Here is a 15,009-nt window from a genome sequence, read left to right on the forward strand (position 1 = left end):
TCAAGTGATAAAATGTAAGCATTGCGTAAGTTATAAATAAAGTTTATTTAATCATTGGAACAATATCTTATAATTTGTATTCTGTAGGCCACGACAAACATTTGCATAATTGACGGTTAACGTAAAATATAATCGAATTGTTAATAATAGTTACGTTAAATTCTAGACGTTAACCGAACGATTGCTTTGTAATTTCGTTAAAATAGTTTATAGCTTAGCCAATTTATTGATGCCTAAACTGTAACGGCTGAGTTAAATTTTAAGTATCCAATGTACGGAAATGTCAGCTGTACATTACGTTGATAATTTGTGAATTCTGAAGGGTCTCTGATATGGAAACAGAATTGGAAAGAGTTTATAGAATTAGCCTTCGCAAAGTGGAATTCAAACAGGCTAACCTTGTGACTTGAGATACGATATATATTTTCTTTTGTTTTACTAATATGAATATTTTTATGAGTCTATATAAAAATGTTTATACCAATCCGATATCGAGAGAATGTTATATAGGCTGTTTAAAATGTGGCCTTCATCCGTGCAAAGACATGCACAGTATATTCTGCCAGTGTCGTGTTGAATGGAAGCGACACGATCCGGGATTAACTTAGGAATGTAATAACGTTTATACCTTATAGCATTTGACATTGTGTTTAGTGACAGACACGTAACTTCTATTCCATTGAGATGAATAATTAATTTTTGTTATATAAATCTTCTATTTATTCATTAAATATATAAGTCGTTTTATATACTAAAGGGTTAAGGTATATAAATGAAAACAAGAAAAATAATCAGCAGTAATATTTTAAATTGCTTTGAATCACAATTCTGTAGTGTTTATAGATTATAATAATTACAAAGGAAGATTATTTTGTTTTAATACATCTAGATATTATTTGATGTAACACCGTTTCTCACATGATTTTCAACCTTTTCCGTAGTATAATACGATCTATTATTCCATAGCCAACTACGTAATGATCATACACGCGATAATTTTTAAATCACAGACAAATATAGATTGCTGTCATATGCTTTGTGCTAAAACTAATATTTGAAAAGTTCATGTTATATACATAAATATAAAAATAATTACAAGACATAATATTGTGAAGCGAATTTAAACAATATTAGAATGAAAAATACAGCGAATATGATCATTTCGTCACCGAGTCCAAAAACAAAAATTGTATGTTCTTTTTATTTGATTACATTTTTTTTTTTTAAGTAAACGCGAAGAAAAATATCAGTAATACTTTTACAGTTACCTATATAAGCGAGAAAAATTTTGTCAATAAAACTAATTAAGAACGTACAATATTACAAAGAAATACGTAACAAATCTGCAATTACAACTTAATGAATGATTTCGATAAAACAATAAATTTTAAATAAAGATAACTAAAAAAATTAAAATAAATTCAATAATTAGCACTTATAAAGAACTTTAATCATTTTATTACTAATTCGTATAATTAAATTTTATTAATTAAAAAAACAGACTAGTATCTTAAACGACCAATCAGGATGCGGTAACGCGGTTTTTGTAATCGACGTTCCACTTACGTGATTGGTCGGAATAAATATTGACGAATAAAATCTCAAATACCATAAAACAAAGCCGTATCGATAACTTCAAACAAACGGGAATTAAACGGAACTGGGAAATTTTATCGTAACGGATATTTATATACAAGCAGGAGCGACTCCCGCACTTACATACGACTCTCATTATTTGGTGTTAGAACCTCAAACTGGCAGTACATAACAACTTTTTACACTCTCTATAATGAAGAGAAACTAATTAACGATTACATTTCGCATACAAATAAAGATAAGTATTTATATAATAAAAAAATAACTTTATTAAAAATTTGCTATCAAATATGTTTACGCTACTATATAAAAATCTCAAGCAACAGTATTTGTATTACTACGAAAATAGGTTTACAGCATTAAATACATACATACATTGAAGAAATAATAATATTAAAACAATGAAATAACTAAGGTTTAAAATCAACTCAATTATTGGCTGCGAAATTCATATTTAACACAACAAGGAGATAAAAACAAGTTATATAATATCTAATTGATATGCAATATTATATTTAGGCTTAAAGCAAACTTAAGATTGTATTTATTTTAATAAAAAAAAAAAAAAACTACACATATTGAGATCAAACTTCATAAGAAATCTTAAAATAACGATTTGAAAAACTTTGTCAACTCGTCGAGTGAACGGAGCTACTGCAGTTTCTATTCTATAAACGATATTGGTTCACACAAAATCCGTTTAAGCCATATCACAATGTCAAAGTAAACCGCCTCTGGCGCAGCATAAACAACACATTAACTAAATACGATCGGTGTGTTTACATAAAATAAATTTTAGTTACAAATTTACATACGAATCAACCGGCTTATATTACACTCAAACAACAAACATCAAACCAGGAATGTACGACTATAACACAAAATCTTTGAATGTCAAAAGTAATATTTTTTTTTTAATAAATAAAAAGTATATTTTCACATAAACAGAAAATAAATTTAGTAATAAATTCGTTTACCGATTCCAAGGAAAACCCACCACAGCCTTACACATTTTCAATTAATTTCAAAATAATCTTATTCATTAATAGATATTAAATAATTTAAAAAATATACAAAATTGGCAATACATAATCGATGTCTTAGCTACAAAACAATACTACTAATACTTACACAATATATTTTATGTAAACACTGATATTAAATTCTGTAAAAAAGTAGTCCCAAAAAACTAATAACGCCCCCCTACTCTCACTAATAATCTCATTCCATATCCTTTTGTCCCATTCCAAAACATTACATCTATATATATCTAAATACGTTTTTTTTATAATGTGAACAAGCTTGTTATAATAAAAGTATTAGTTTAAATTTATTTAATATTATAATTCTATGTATAGATTTCAAGATTTCTTTTTTTTTTCATATCGTTTATATATACGTAGTAATTTCTCTAACTATTCCTACATCTAGTGCACTATTTTTTTAGCCGTGGTCAATCTAACGCGAGCCATAAACATGTGCTCCGATCGTTTTTTTTTTTTAAATCACACGTTTTATTACAAAACACTAAAATCGCTAGTGATTTCCGAATCTGCTTATGTAAACCTCTCTAAAATTAGTTTGTATGGCACTAAGAAAATAATATCTATTTGAATCTGCTAACTAATTAAAATATTCTCGTATATGATCCGCCTAAAACAGTTTCTCGCGGTTCAAATCAACGGGTAGCGAGTTCTAGGGAGCGGCAATCGAGTGGCAGATAAAATGTAATGAAATCCCCTTAAGTAATACAATCTTAGGACGCTGTTTTTAGATTTTTTGTTGATATCGGAGCACAATCTACGGCGGCACTAAAAGCATTCTATGATTTGACCGGTTTCCATGACGACCGCGTGGTTAATAAAATACTCTTTTTCTAAAAATCGGAGTAATTTTGTACCACAAAAATATTATTGCTTTCAGCGTTCAGGTTCTGCGTCACCATTAAAAATATTCTCCAACAATGTACTTGACGGCCTTCCCTTATATATTTATCGTCTGGCTTTCGAAAGCAATCGTGCACATTATCCAAAAATATACACATGACCACTAGCTAAACGAACTATTCATTTGACAACGAAAACGAGAGAATTTTATTGGAAAATTAATACATCAAAACTTTTGGCGCAATACATTTCGAAATACTGGTTTCGTATCCGCCACTACGTATACATATATAAATATAACATCTTAAAGTTAGCAATCCAAAAATATAAAATGTACATGTTGCATTCGTGCGCCCTCGGGTGCCCCGTGCCTTCAAGCGAATCGCGTCCCTATACTTGGGGATGTTGAAGTTGTTATCGCTTGATGCGACTTTTGCCTTCACGCCACCTGAGGGTGCAAAAGCCGCCACAACTGGACGGTTTTTCTCGAACTGCGTCGCGTTTTCACATCAGTTACCTCTCACAGCTGCTAGTATATTACTAACTTTCAAACGTCTCACAATTGATAATGAAATATCTTAAATAAAAAACATATGTATATACCAATCTGACGCTTCAGAACCCCGAAAATTTAATAATACACTAACGCCCTCTTCATATGACATCTCCGGGCCTTTCAAATCCTTTCAAAGAAAATATAGTTCAGTTTGCAAGAATTTATATTAAGATTTCAAAGTATTTGAATAATAGTATTGAAAACGAAACGAATTAAAATCAAGCCTATTGTTTGTTGAAGGAAAATTCTATAAGAACGTAAATATAATAAGGTGATTAATAAACTGAGAAGAGAATCATTTCACGGCCCTGCACAAGCAAAGCAACCTTAGTCATTCGTAACTTTTGCTTTATAAAAATACGAATCAAAAATATCACGACGGCAGCACGTCGTCTTAATGTTAAGCTATGATTACCTCTATCTTAAACTATTATCTATAAATCTACGTTAAAATATCAGAGAATTCAGAAAAAAGGGAATATTTAGGTAGTTATTTCTATATTAAGTGGTGCACAACCTTATTTTTTCATGTATGCTAGACTAATATGGCATTTAGCATTATCGAGGATCTAAAACAAAAGTTTTCTATCTAGTAAACTAATTATAAATTGTATTGATAATTTATTAAATATTTAAATAGTTATTGAAGTAGGAACTAGGGATGGGGGATCCGAAAATATTAACGAAGTTTAATATCGTAACGAAGTCAACTATATTGAAGATTTAAATAATGAAATAAATCAGAACTTACTGATCATGAATCTAAAGGGAGAATTGAATTTTTTTTATTTTTCTTTAACGAAATAGTTCCTATACCGTCCAACAAGATTTAGAACTACAGAATATATCAACTATCTGTAAATCTATCATTGGGCATAGGAACCTAAGTAACGTTGCGTTAACAAAAACAGAATAAATCTATTTAGGCTGGAATGAAACCTACATGGTAAATTTTAGACCAATAGTAAAACTAAGTATTTTTCTTAAATACGATAAAATCTCAAAATACTCACAGCTCGTCGGGTTTATTGTATTATACGCTAGGTGCAACTACATTAATAGAACAGTGGCATTTTAATAATTTGAATTTGTACTTAACCCTACTTACATAAATCCACCGTGAAAGCTAGGAATATTTGACTCGATCAAAACCTTGCATTTGAAAGCGGGGAAAAACAATTAGTTACGGTTTCATCAGATTTAATGTTCATAATTTAATATTGTGCCGTCGATGGGTTTCGAGAAGGTCGCAAATATTACAGATGATCTCAGAAAATTACATTACAATCAATTTAGACTTTTCAAAAATATGATTCCAATAAACGCCCTAAACAAATTTCTCAAAAATACGTTATGAAAATATAATACAAATACGATAAAATTTATACTAAATATAACCCTGTCTATGACCTGAAGAGTTAAACGCAAGACAAAATTAAGGCCAAAACATGAACGAGACGTTTCTAAAGATAATAAAATAAAATATTAATCAAGTATGGATAGAAAGTATGGAAATTATTCAAGAGTGTGAGATGTTCTTGAGGGATGTTGCAGGAACAGTATCAAACTAAAGTTGACTCACAAATTCAAGGCCTGGACTATGTCACAACTCTAGAAAATTTTAAAGAGAACTATTTAGTTTATGATGCCATAAGAAATGTGAACATCGAGGCAGCAGTGGTTTATATTAGAGACGAAATTTCTGAGAATGTTAAAAAGATATTCGTAATTTAAAAACAAAGATATAAAATTATTTTTCAAATAGTCATAATCTATGAAAGATGTAAACAATAATTGTAAATTCTGATGCAAGCCGATGATCAAACTGTCCTCGTGAAAATATGTCGTGGAAAACTAAAAAATTGCCTAAAGCGCTTGAATTAGTCGATGTTCTGAAATCAGGTCACATTTTAAACAGAAGCTCGATCAGAAGGTCATCATCTGCGTTCATCGGTGATTCAGGTGCTAGATAGTCAATGATCCTAAAAGAAAAAAATATATATTTTATAACTAAAAGGGAACAAACACACAAAAAAATTCGCCGACACCAGCGATGTTAACATGACTTATTTGTTGAGACACCCACAGTTTTAATCCCCCTCGGGTCGACGATTATTTTTATTTTATCATTAGTATCTTTTGTTCGAATACAAATTTTAAATTAGTACTCCTTATGTGTATAATTGCTAGTAATTCAAAGATGAAGTAAATTTAATTTAAGGTTGTAATTCCAATATTAACAATTCAGTACCTATTGGGTGTACTGGTGATGGGCTGCGACGAGCTTTGGTGGGCATCCGGGGAGCGCAGGGCCGCCTTCGCGTTTGCGGCTCGCTCTCTCTGCAACCTGCCAACAGGGTTACCATAAGTTGGATTTATTTATATATTAAATTTTATAAATTTTGAATCTAACTTTTCTAGTAACACTGTCTTAAACACGCCAGATGAGGCTTGATTTTTTTTTAATTCAGTTTAAAAACATATTTTTATGAAAAAGGTGTCCTGATTCTTATTTATAATTTAACATAGCCAACCTTTATAAAGACGTACCATTTTATGTATTTTCTCGATTTATACTTTTTGGGAACGCTTCTTGTAGAACCAGATCAATTTTTAATCAGATGTCTTATAAATAGCAAGGGTTTTCTGTTAGGGGTAGAGATTTATTTTCCCATAAGGTTCGACGCGCTTCCCCATTAAACCCGCGCGTGATATTGTTTCAGAGCATATTTTTTTTAAATAATGTAAAGGACCAACCCTTCTTTACCGAAGCAATAACCTTTTTAAGGGTTTATGGAAGCATTTCCCCGTCATTTTCGATCTTATTTAACAAAATTTTATGTTTTTTTCTTTATGTATTAAAAAAAGAATATATCTACATAAATAAAGAAAAGAACATAATACTGTTGAAGAAATTGAAATAAATCATTTTTCAATTAACAAGACACGAAAACAAAAAAAAATCTTCATTAATATATTTTTTTACGTTAAACCATTGTCTGTTATACGAATGCAAATAATGTTAATAAGAAGTGAGTACGTGTCTCACAGAAGAACTTACGTTGGTAGTGAATTCCTCCCAAGTACTAGCAGCACAAACAAATTATTAATATCAATAAAAAAAAGTCCTCAACAAAAGTGACAAATTTTTCAATACAATCATTACAATCTAAGTATAAGCTTAAAATGTAATAACAAACAGTACAATAGCAAAGCTTTCGTACTTCTGACTTACAAAAGGGGTGTATTGTACAGCAAAAGCAATATTCCTCATACATTTCATAGTCTTTTATCCCCTATCTATTGAAAGAGGCTTTGAGTTCACCAGAATAACGATGTCGCTATATTAGTGTCTTATAAATAATTTAGACCATTCATAGGAGGGTTTTCACGCTATACATGGGTTATATTTCTGTTAAAAAAGCGTGAATGAGAATATTACGTTGGGAATGTTCATTTGGTATTAGCGAAGTTTAGTTGTTTCTTTGTAGTTCTCAAAGTTTTCATTAAATAGCTACAATCATCGGGACGCTTTAGGGGAATATATAATTTTGGTGACATTAACATTGATAATAATTTTGTTATCTAAACCAACATACCCATATGCATGATATAACATTATTTTAAATGGCATCAAATCAGATATCACAAGACTTATATATGTATTTTTCCTCCATCAATAAAAGTTATTCATTTATTATATATATATATACCTAAATAAGAGCATACATAACCTATTTGTAAAGCCTACATTCTACATATCCAATGAGATTTTTAAACTTAACATTAAAATGCCTCTTTTTAAAGCCTTTTCTGTGAAACCTTTGTTTAGATTTTCACCATTCAGTTGTTGAAATTATATTTAATATATGTATCATAATATGTTTTAATTTAATGTCATTTATTTATTTGTATTATAGCATTTATAGCTATAATTTTATTTTTATATAAAGAGAAGATTTAAAATAATATGAAAATATATACCACCAATTGAAAATTAATGGTGTCCCTATTCTAAAACATTTGAAGGGAAAATCCTTAAGTAACTAAAGTATATAGGTACTATTCCTATTAATTATGTTTTACGTTTTATATATAGTACATACTTGATCTTGGTTTGCCTCATGAACTGTTGGATTTTCCTCGCTGCTTGGTGTTGTCTCCTCTGAGAGTATGTTCGCCTGGTAACAGTAAGAAATAATATAGAATAATATTACAAAATATATTAAATAAAAAGCCGGTCTCTTTACTTATCCAGCTATGAAGATACGAGCGAAAAACCACCAGACATGACTTTAATACAAGTAAGTAAGTAGGACTTTTTATTTTCAACATTATTTAAAATACGCAAAACTGTCGTTAACGAAACGAGGTGTGGATTAAAATATATATATATATATATATATATATATATATATACGAAAATCGTATATAAAAGAAATATCTTCCTTTACACTTGAAAATAAATGAATTGTTATTTGTTAAACCTTAAAAAAATATTGGCAAGCTAATATAATAATCTTATCGTGATTTGGTAGGTATATTCAGCATCTTTGTTCAATTTGGGAATAATTAAGTGTGTCTTTTTTGTTCCTCTTCAAGTTAAGGACAAACTTTTCTTAATTGTTTGCAATAATCCATTAGACACAAATAAAATTATTATGTTTACATAATTTACTTACAGTTTTAAAAAATTAATATTTCAGAGTGTTTTTAATTTCCAAAAAAATCATAAACATTACGAGATATTTTGTGATTAAATAAGGAAGATTTTTTTCTTTTTTATAAGATTTTTATTACTAACATCAGAACTCATATTACCTTAAAAAATTTAAACTGAAATAATAAAAGAAATTATTTTATTATGAAAAACAAATTATTTAAATTTATTGTACATATGTGTGTACACTAAACCTGCTCCAAAGCATCTGTGTATAATGTATATGTTATATTTCCTATCGGTTTTTTGAATTCGTCTTCACAACTCGCAAAGTTTTAAAATCATTAACAGTTAGTTGTCACGATTACTAAGTACGCTTACAATAAAATACTCGAAAATTTTTAATTTTATAATACAAATTATCGCAAGCCTCGTTACGAAATATTCTAATTAACTTTCATATAAAAACTTATTACAAAAAAGACACTAGAAATTAATAAGCCGATAATAAATACGAATAATCCGCCCATTTCCATAGCAACAGACAGTTTCATTATTACATGATTTTATTTATAATGAAAAGGGTCTATAAGCTCAAACGTCCTATAGTTTGGGACATGTTATTTGAACTTCTTCCAGATTATTCCTTTAATAGTAACCGAGTCATTCTCTCAGTCTCTTGTTTTTCATTATTAACATTGTAAACTATTATTTATCATCTAATCAGTGTAAATGAAACTAATATTTTTCGGACGCAGACGAGATCTCGTCTGCCCGTGATCACGGTTGCTGCAAGGTAACCGAAACATCGGTATGCATAGTTTTTAAAAATAATAAAATACGCGTAGTAGTCCTAAAAATATTAGTTTCATTTAAATGAATACTCGCGAAAGTCTTGGATCTCATCTAATCAGTGTATCGAATTCAATGTATCAATGTTTGTACTTGTAACTATAATGAAGATTCATGCAGTACTATTTATAGAATTAAGAAACTGTACTGACTTGACGTAGTTGGTGTTATTGAGCCGTCTCTCCCTCAATCCGCGGTATCCTCGTTGGATAACCGTCGCCGCTGCGTGCATTTGCTTCAAGTACGCGAACTAAATCGAAATTAAAGAATTAAATAATGTTATAAATGATCAAAGAGTAGAAACAATATATAATAATTATGATAATGACTTCTTCAAATCAGCCATTAAATTGAATTAGAACATACGTCTTGCACTTATTATAGGATAACTTAAATTGCATAGTATTGTTATATAGTATATATTAATGTAGAATAAATCATTCTAGAACTTTTTTATTGTACCATCAATGACATTAATTGCATTAAAATTATATATAGTTCTGCTACGCCATGAATAGGAATATAAGATAAATATTAGTTCTCAAATGTAATCTACAATTGCAATAAAAGTTCTTATTATTTCAAATACATTGCCACAGTAACATCAGGCATCTATAATATCACATTTCAAAAGGTTTCCATAGAACAACATCAAAAACCAAAGGGTATAAATCCAACAGTTTACTGTAAAGTATACTTTGAGGAGATACTGGGTCACTGATGCCAGCTGTTCCAGGTAGCGCCACATACCTGTTTGTATCGACGATAGCAGTTCTGTATGGTGATTGCAGCGGCAGCAGCCCGGCGCTGCAACTGTCTACCGCGGTACTGACGATAGGCCTTCTGGATCGTGATCGCCGCTGAGTATAACTCGCGCTGCTCCCGGTCTAATACAATAGAATATGAAAGATAGAATATAGTTAATGAAGTCTTAGACTTTCGCGAGAATTCATTTAAATGAAACTAACATTTTTCGGATTAATAAGCGTATTTTATTATTTTAAAAACTATTCCAGAAGTTTCGGTTACTTTGCAGCAACCGTGATCACGGGCAGACTAGATACGAATGGACATAAAAAAAAAATACGCGTAGTAATCCGAAAAGTATTAGTTTCAATTGGTTTATACTTTACTGCAAACTACCCAAATGAGAGTAAATACAGAATATCACAGGATAGCGAAGTAAAACATGTGTTAGGAAAGAGTTCAGTAGAATTATATTACTTTGGGTATAGATTCTTATTTATAGTTAGTCGTGATAGATTCAAAAATAAAAATTTCTATTTATCACAAATTGTTTCTCCATCCAAGTGAACATAGTAAACGTAAATATTATTATATATACAGTTATATAGTTTTTTCTAAACTGGTATATTTCACCTGGAAACATACAGATAACAATCGTGAGTTACTAATTTCAGGCCAAATGTTAATATAAGTAACTCTAAACTGACCGTTTAGAGTTAAGCTGGAAAAGTGCGTCGTGTTGAGGAACTCTTGTAGAGTGGCAGAGGCGGGAGCGAGGGGTGAAGAGGGCGGAGGAGACAGCGCAGAGCCTGGAGACACGGAGCCTGATGATGGAGTAGATGCCCCAGTGTATCTAGAACAGATAACACATATGTATATATTTATTAAAGAGGTGCTTACATTAAGATAGGGTACAACATGTTTTACTGGTTTTAGAATGTTATAGAAATATGTATATTAAGAACTGAAACTCTTGCTTCACCTACCAATGTAGACTTTTACACTTAAAACAGATCAGCGACTTTCACTTGTATACACAAGCAAAATCCATTCTCTCTACTTATTGCAAAACTATAACATATTTTCCACCTTAGATAAACAACAGCACAGCAACCATTTTTTTAAGTCTACGAAAAAAGAAATTGGGAAGATTTTGAAATTTCTGGTCAAACATTATTGTTTTCATTAATTTTGTATTAAATACTTAAGGCCTCCATAGTGACTAAAATTTAAATAACTATGATATAATTTAAATGACTTTGTGCCACGTGGTCGTTCTGTTAGTGCCTCACTACAGGTCAATCACCCGATATTTACAAATGCTAGTTTATTAATATTCACGTCTGTCTTTACGTGTTCTATCATCTTAATATTCGAAGGAATTGTTTTTAATCTTCACTTCAGAGTAAGATTTCATCATCATTTGGATGCCTATCAGGTTAAAGCTATATCCTTTCCGAGATATTTTATCAAAATATGACATTTTAAACATCGAATAAAACGGCACTTTCTACAACGAAAAAATAGTCAGAAAAAATATGAATACCATATTATGAAAATGAGTATATTACTTCATTAATACGTGACATTAATATGTTTTCTACTTACTTTAATTCCCTCTTTCATGTAATGTACTAACATATTTTTTTACATTTGAAAAGCATAACTACATTATTTAAATGAAACTAATATTTTTCGGATAAACTACTCGGGTTTTTATTATTTTAAAAAACTACATACTCCCGACGTTTCGGTTACTTTTCAGCAACCGTGATCACGGGCAGATGAGATGTGAATCACACCACCATTCACGGGATTATGTAGTTTTTTAAAATAATAAAAATCCGCGTAGTTTATCGGAAAAATATTAGTTTCATTTAAATGAATAGAACTCGCGAAAATCTTAGATCTCATTATAGCTACATTATTTAACACTCTCACCAAAACTAATCCTTCTTAAAATGAACGGATACAAATAGCAACACACCTGTATGTGTTATCACAAAACTCAAAACTGAACTCGCTGCTGAAGGTTGAAGCGTCATCTAACAACGGCACCATCAGCACGTCCTCGCTGCAAGCGCCGCTGTCCAGGTCGCACGAAAGAATACCCTCATTCTATAAAAACATACATGAAGGGAAGATATAGATCCCATTTTTTCCTAAACAATTGACATGAATCATTAAAGGAATGCATTAAAAATGTATCCTTGGAAATGATACCGATAAATCAAACAAAAAATAAATAAAATTAATGAATTTAAGCAGTTTGTTGTTTTTCATAATAACATTTTGTAAATTTAATAAAATTGTCTTTTCTTAAAATCATGACAAAGAGTATTACAATTACACCAGAACAAGGTAGTTTTGTCAGAATGTATACCTTAATTCTCTCCGGCATAGCGGCTATAATCTGCTCAGCCAACGTGAAGACACGGTCATCCTGCTCCCCTGAAATATTTTAAATAATGGAACCTCTTCATAATGAAGAGAAATATTATTTAGCGCTAACATTATAGCCAATTAATAAGACAATGCAATGAAATTTTGAAAAATGCTGCTTCGTCTACAAAACAGCTCGAGAAGGCATCACACGGAATACACCGATATACATATAAATAATAAAAATTTTGTGCCATATCATAAAACCTGTGAAAGCACTCACCTCGTCATATAGCAAATTTTTATTTAACTACACATAAAAAGCCTTTACATAAATATCGTTTCATGCAAGCGTCATAGCGTACATGCAGTGTTCTCGTTTGGTGATGTTAAAAGTATTGTTACAACGTTGTTTGAATGTTCATATTTGTTTGAAGATATCGATACTGTTGTGTCTGAGGTTCAGTGATAGTGGATAGACCAATACGAACCATTGAAAGCGACACCGATGGACAACATCGAATAAGTCGAACCGAACAAATCGAATTGTTGTATATAAAAAGTATAACAAACGAATAATTGCAAATACAATTCTCGTTGATCGGTTTAACTTAATGTAACTACTAACAACACCAGGGCATCTCCGCTCGATGGGATACAGATATAGAAGAATCTACAAGTGGTCTACCATAGCGACTGCTACACTGGCGACAGGAAGACGACGTATCAGAGGAAAGGCCGGAGTGGCCATGCAACTACAACACTTACAACATCGATAGACAACTCGAGCGGAGGGCGACTTGAAATGGTATAGAACAGTTTCACTGATCGTCTAAGGGATACCAATGCCAATTGAGACTTAGTAGCATGCCAATTAAAACTTTCATGACCAAAACAATTTTCCTATGTTACCAGACCTATCCAGACCAGCCCAGACCAGCCTATACCGTTTCAGTACTGACCTGAGTGCGATGTCTGCCCTTCCGTCGGGCTGGCGCGGGCCGTCTTGCCTGGTACAACGCCTGTCGATTCAGCTCTATCGTATAGCGTATATCCCGTATGTTATATACAGCTTTTGCTGTTGCTTAGTTACAGGATATATTGCTTTGATATATAATATATTACGTTATATTCATATTACAATTGATTTTAATGATCTGGCCAACGACGTCGACATTACTAATATAATGTACGCATTATATATTGGGATAATAAAATTTCGATCTCCCAAGGTTAGGCGCCGTGCCGATGAAAATAAATAATCGTTTGCAAATGAAAATTTAAATTTCTATAAAATTATGTTGAATAATGGATATCAACTTACATAGAGCTAGGTCCATCCTGCGACCAAGTTTCATGTCACCGAAGCTGTCCTCGGTATCCGAGTCCAGTGGAAGCGACATACTTCGTTCCCATCTTAAAGTTAAATTAACCAACATTATAAAGTTGCTTCCAATAAACGTCAGGCGCTTGTACCAAATAAATAATTAATGTATACCTGGACGAATTAGTGTCAGTTTTGTCTATAGCTGAACTGGATCTAAAGGCATCAGCCATGTTGATACCGCTGTCGATGGAGGGCCGTTTCACTAAATTACTCTCCAAACTGCCAGCTCTATTCTTTTGAGATAAACTGGAAATATAAACAGATATTTCGTTCTTCTTTTTGCATTTTCACAAAAATTTTTGTAGTCTATAGATAAATATAGTGTAAATAGTAGTAATATTCCATTGTTATGCGAAGTTTTAATTTTGCTCTAATTTTTAACAGTTTTTTAAAAATTATAAGAATGTAAACAGTTAGAAACTAGACGGACGGGACTTATTAAAATTAAAATTACTGTATAGGTATCGATAATATCACTGTTAATTACTAAAAGCTTTGAAACTCTGTAGTGACCTGAGCGGTCTTCTGAACACGCAGTCCCCCTGTATTCTCTCTAAGGCAGCTGCAAGGGTGCTGTGCCCCCCGCGCCGTGCTGCAGCAACCGCCGCTCTAGCCCCGGCCTCCCGCCGCGTCCCCGCCGCCCAGCGAGCCAACACTAACGCGGTGTCTGAGTGACCGAGCGCGCTCGCTACCATCTATAAAGAAAACAGGAATAAAAATCTTTATCCAAAATGCTCACTAAGAAGAATGGACAAATGAAACCTCGTACAAGATTTCCTCAGTCTCCTAAACAAAAAAAAACTCTAAAAATACAATTTTCATGTATTGAATGGTAAACTTTCCGATATTAATGTTTCATTGCATCCTTATCATTCAGAGTTTATTAAAAATATTATACAACAAATTGTACAATCGCATTTAGAGATTATATAACAATTCTGTA

General features: G+C 31.5%; 1 protein-coding gene across 2 annotated transcripts in view; it reads right to left on the reverse strand.

The window, feature by feature from the left end:
• Nucleotides 1–788: 788 nt before the first annotated feature.
• LOC116770344 (calmodulin-binding transcription activator 2) overlaps nt 789–15,009 on the reverse strand; it is an 82,248-nt gene continuing 68,027 nt past the window's right edge. Inside the window, exons 13-23 of one of the 2 annotated variants that reach the window (XM_061527809.1) lie at nt 14,580–14,761; nt 14,178–14,312; nt 14,004–14,095; nt 12,681–12,748; nt 12,285–12,415; nt 11,005–11,150; nt 10,301–10,437; nt 9,703–9,800; nt 8,145–8,219; nt 6,290–6,385; nt 789–6,020 (exon numbers count right to left, since the gene is read on the reverse strand). In XM_061527809.1, the coding sequence (XP_061383793.1) occupies nt 5,942–6,020; nt 6,290–6,385; nt 8,145–8,219; nt 9,703–9,800; nt 10,301–10,437; nt 11,005–11,150; nt 12,285–12,415; nt 12,681–12,748; nt 14,004–14,095; nt 14,178–14,312; nt 14,580–14,761 (1,239 nt within the window). In that variant the 3' untranslated portion in view covers nt 789–5,941. Of the gene's footprint in view, nt 6,021–6,289; nt 6,386–8,144; nt 8,220–9,702; nt 9,801–10,300; nt 10,438–11,004; nt 11,151–12,284; nt 12,416–12,680; nt 13,764–14,003; nt 14,096–14,177; nt 14,313–14,579; nt 14,762–15,009 lie in introns of those variants that run through there. The other variant, XM_061527810.1, reaches the window with a different exon arrangement.

This window comes from Danaus plexippus, assembly GCF_018135715.1.
Source record: "Danaus plexippus chromosome 13 unlocalized genomic scaffold, MEX_DaPlex mxdp_15, whole genome shotgun sequence".
Classification (NCBI taxonomy): domain Eukaryota; kingdom Metazoa; phylum Arthropoda; class Insecta; order Lepidoptera; family Nymphalidae; genus Danaus; species Danaus plexippus.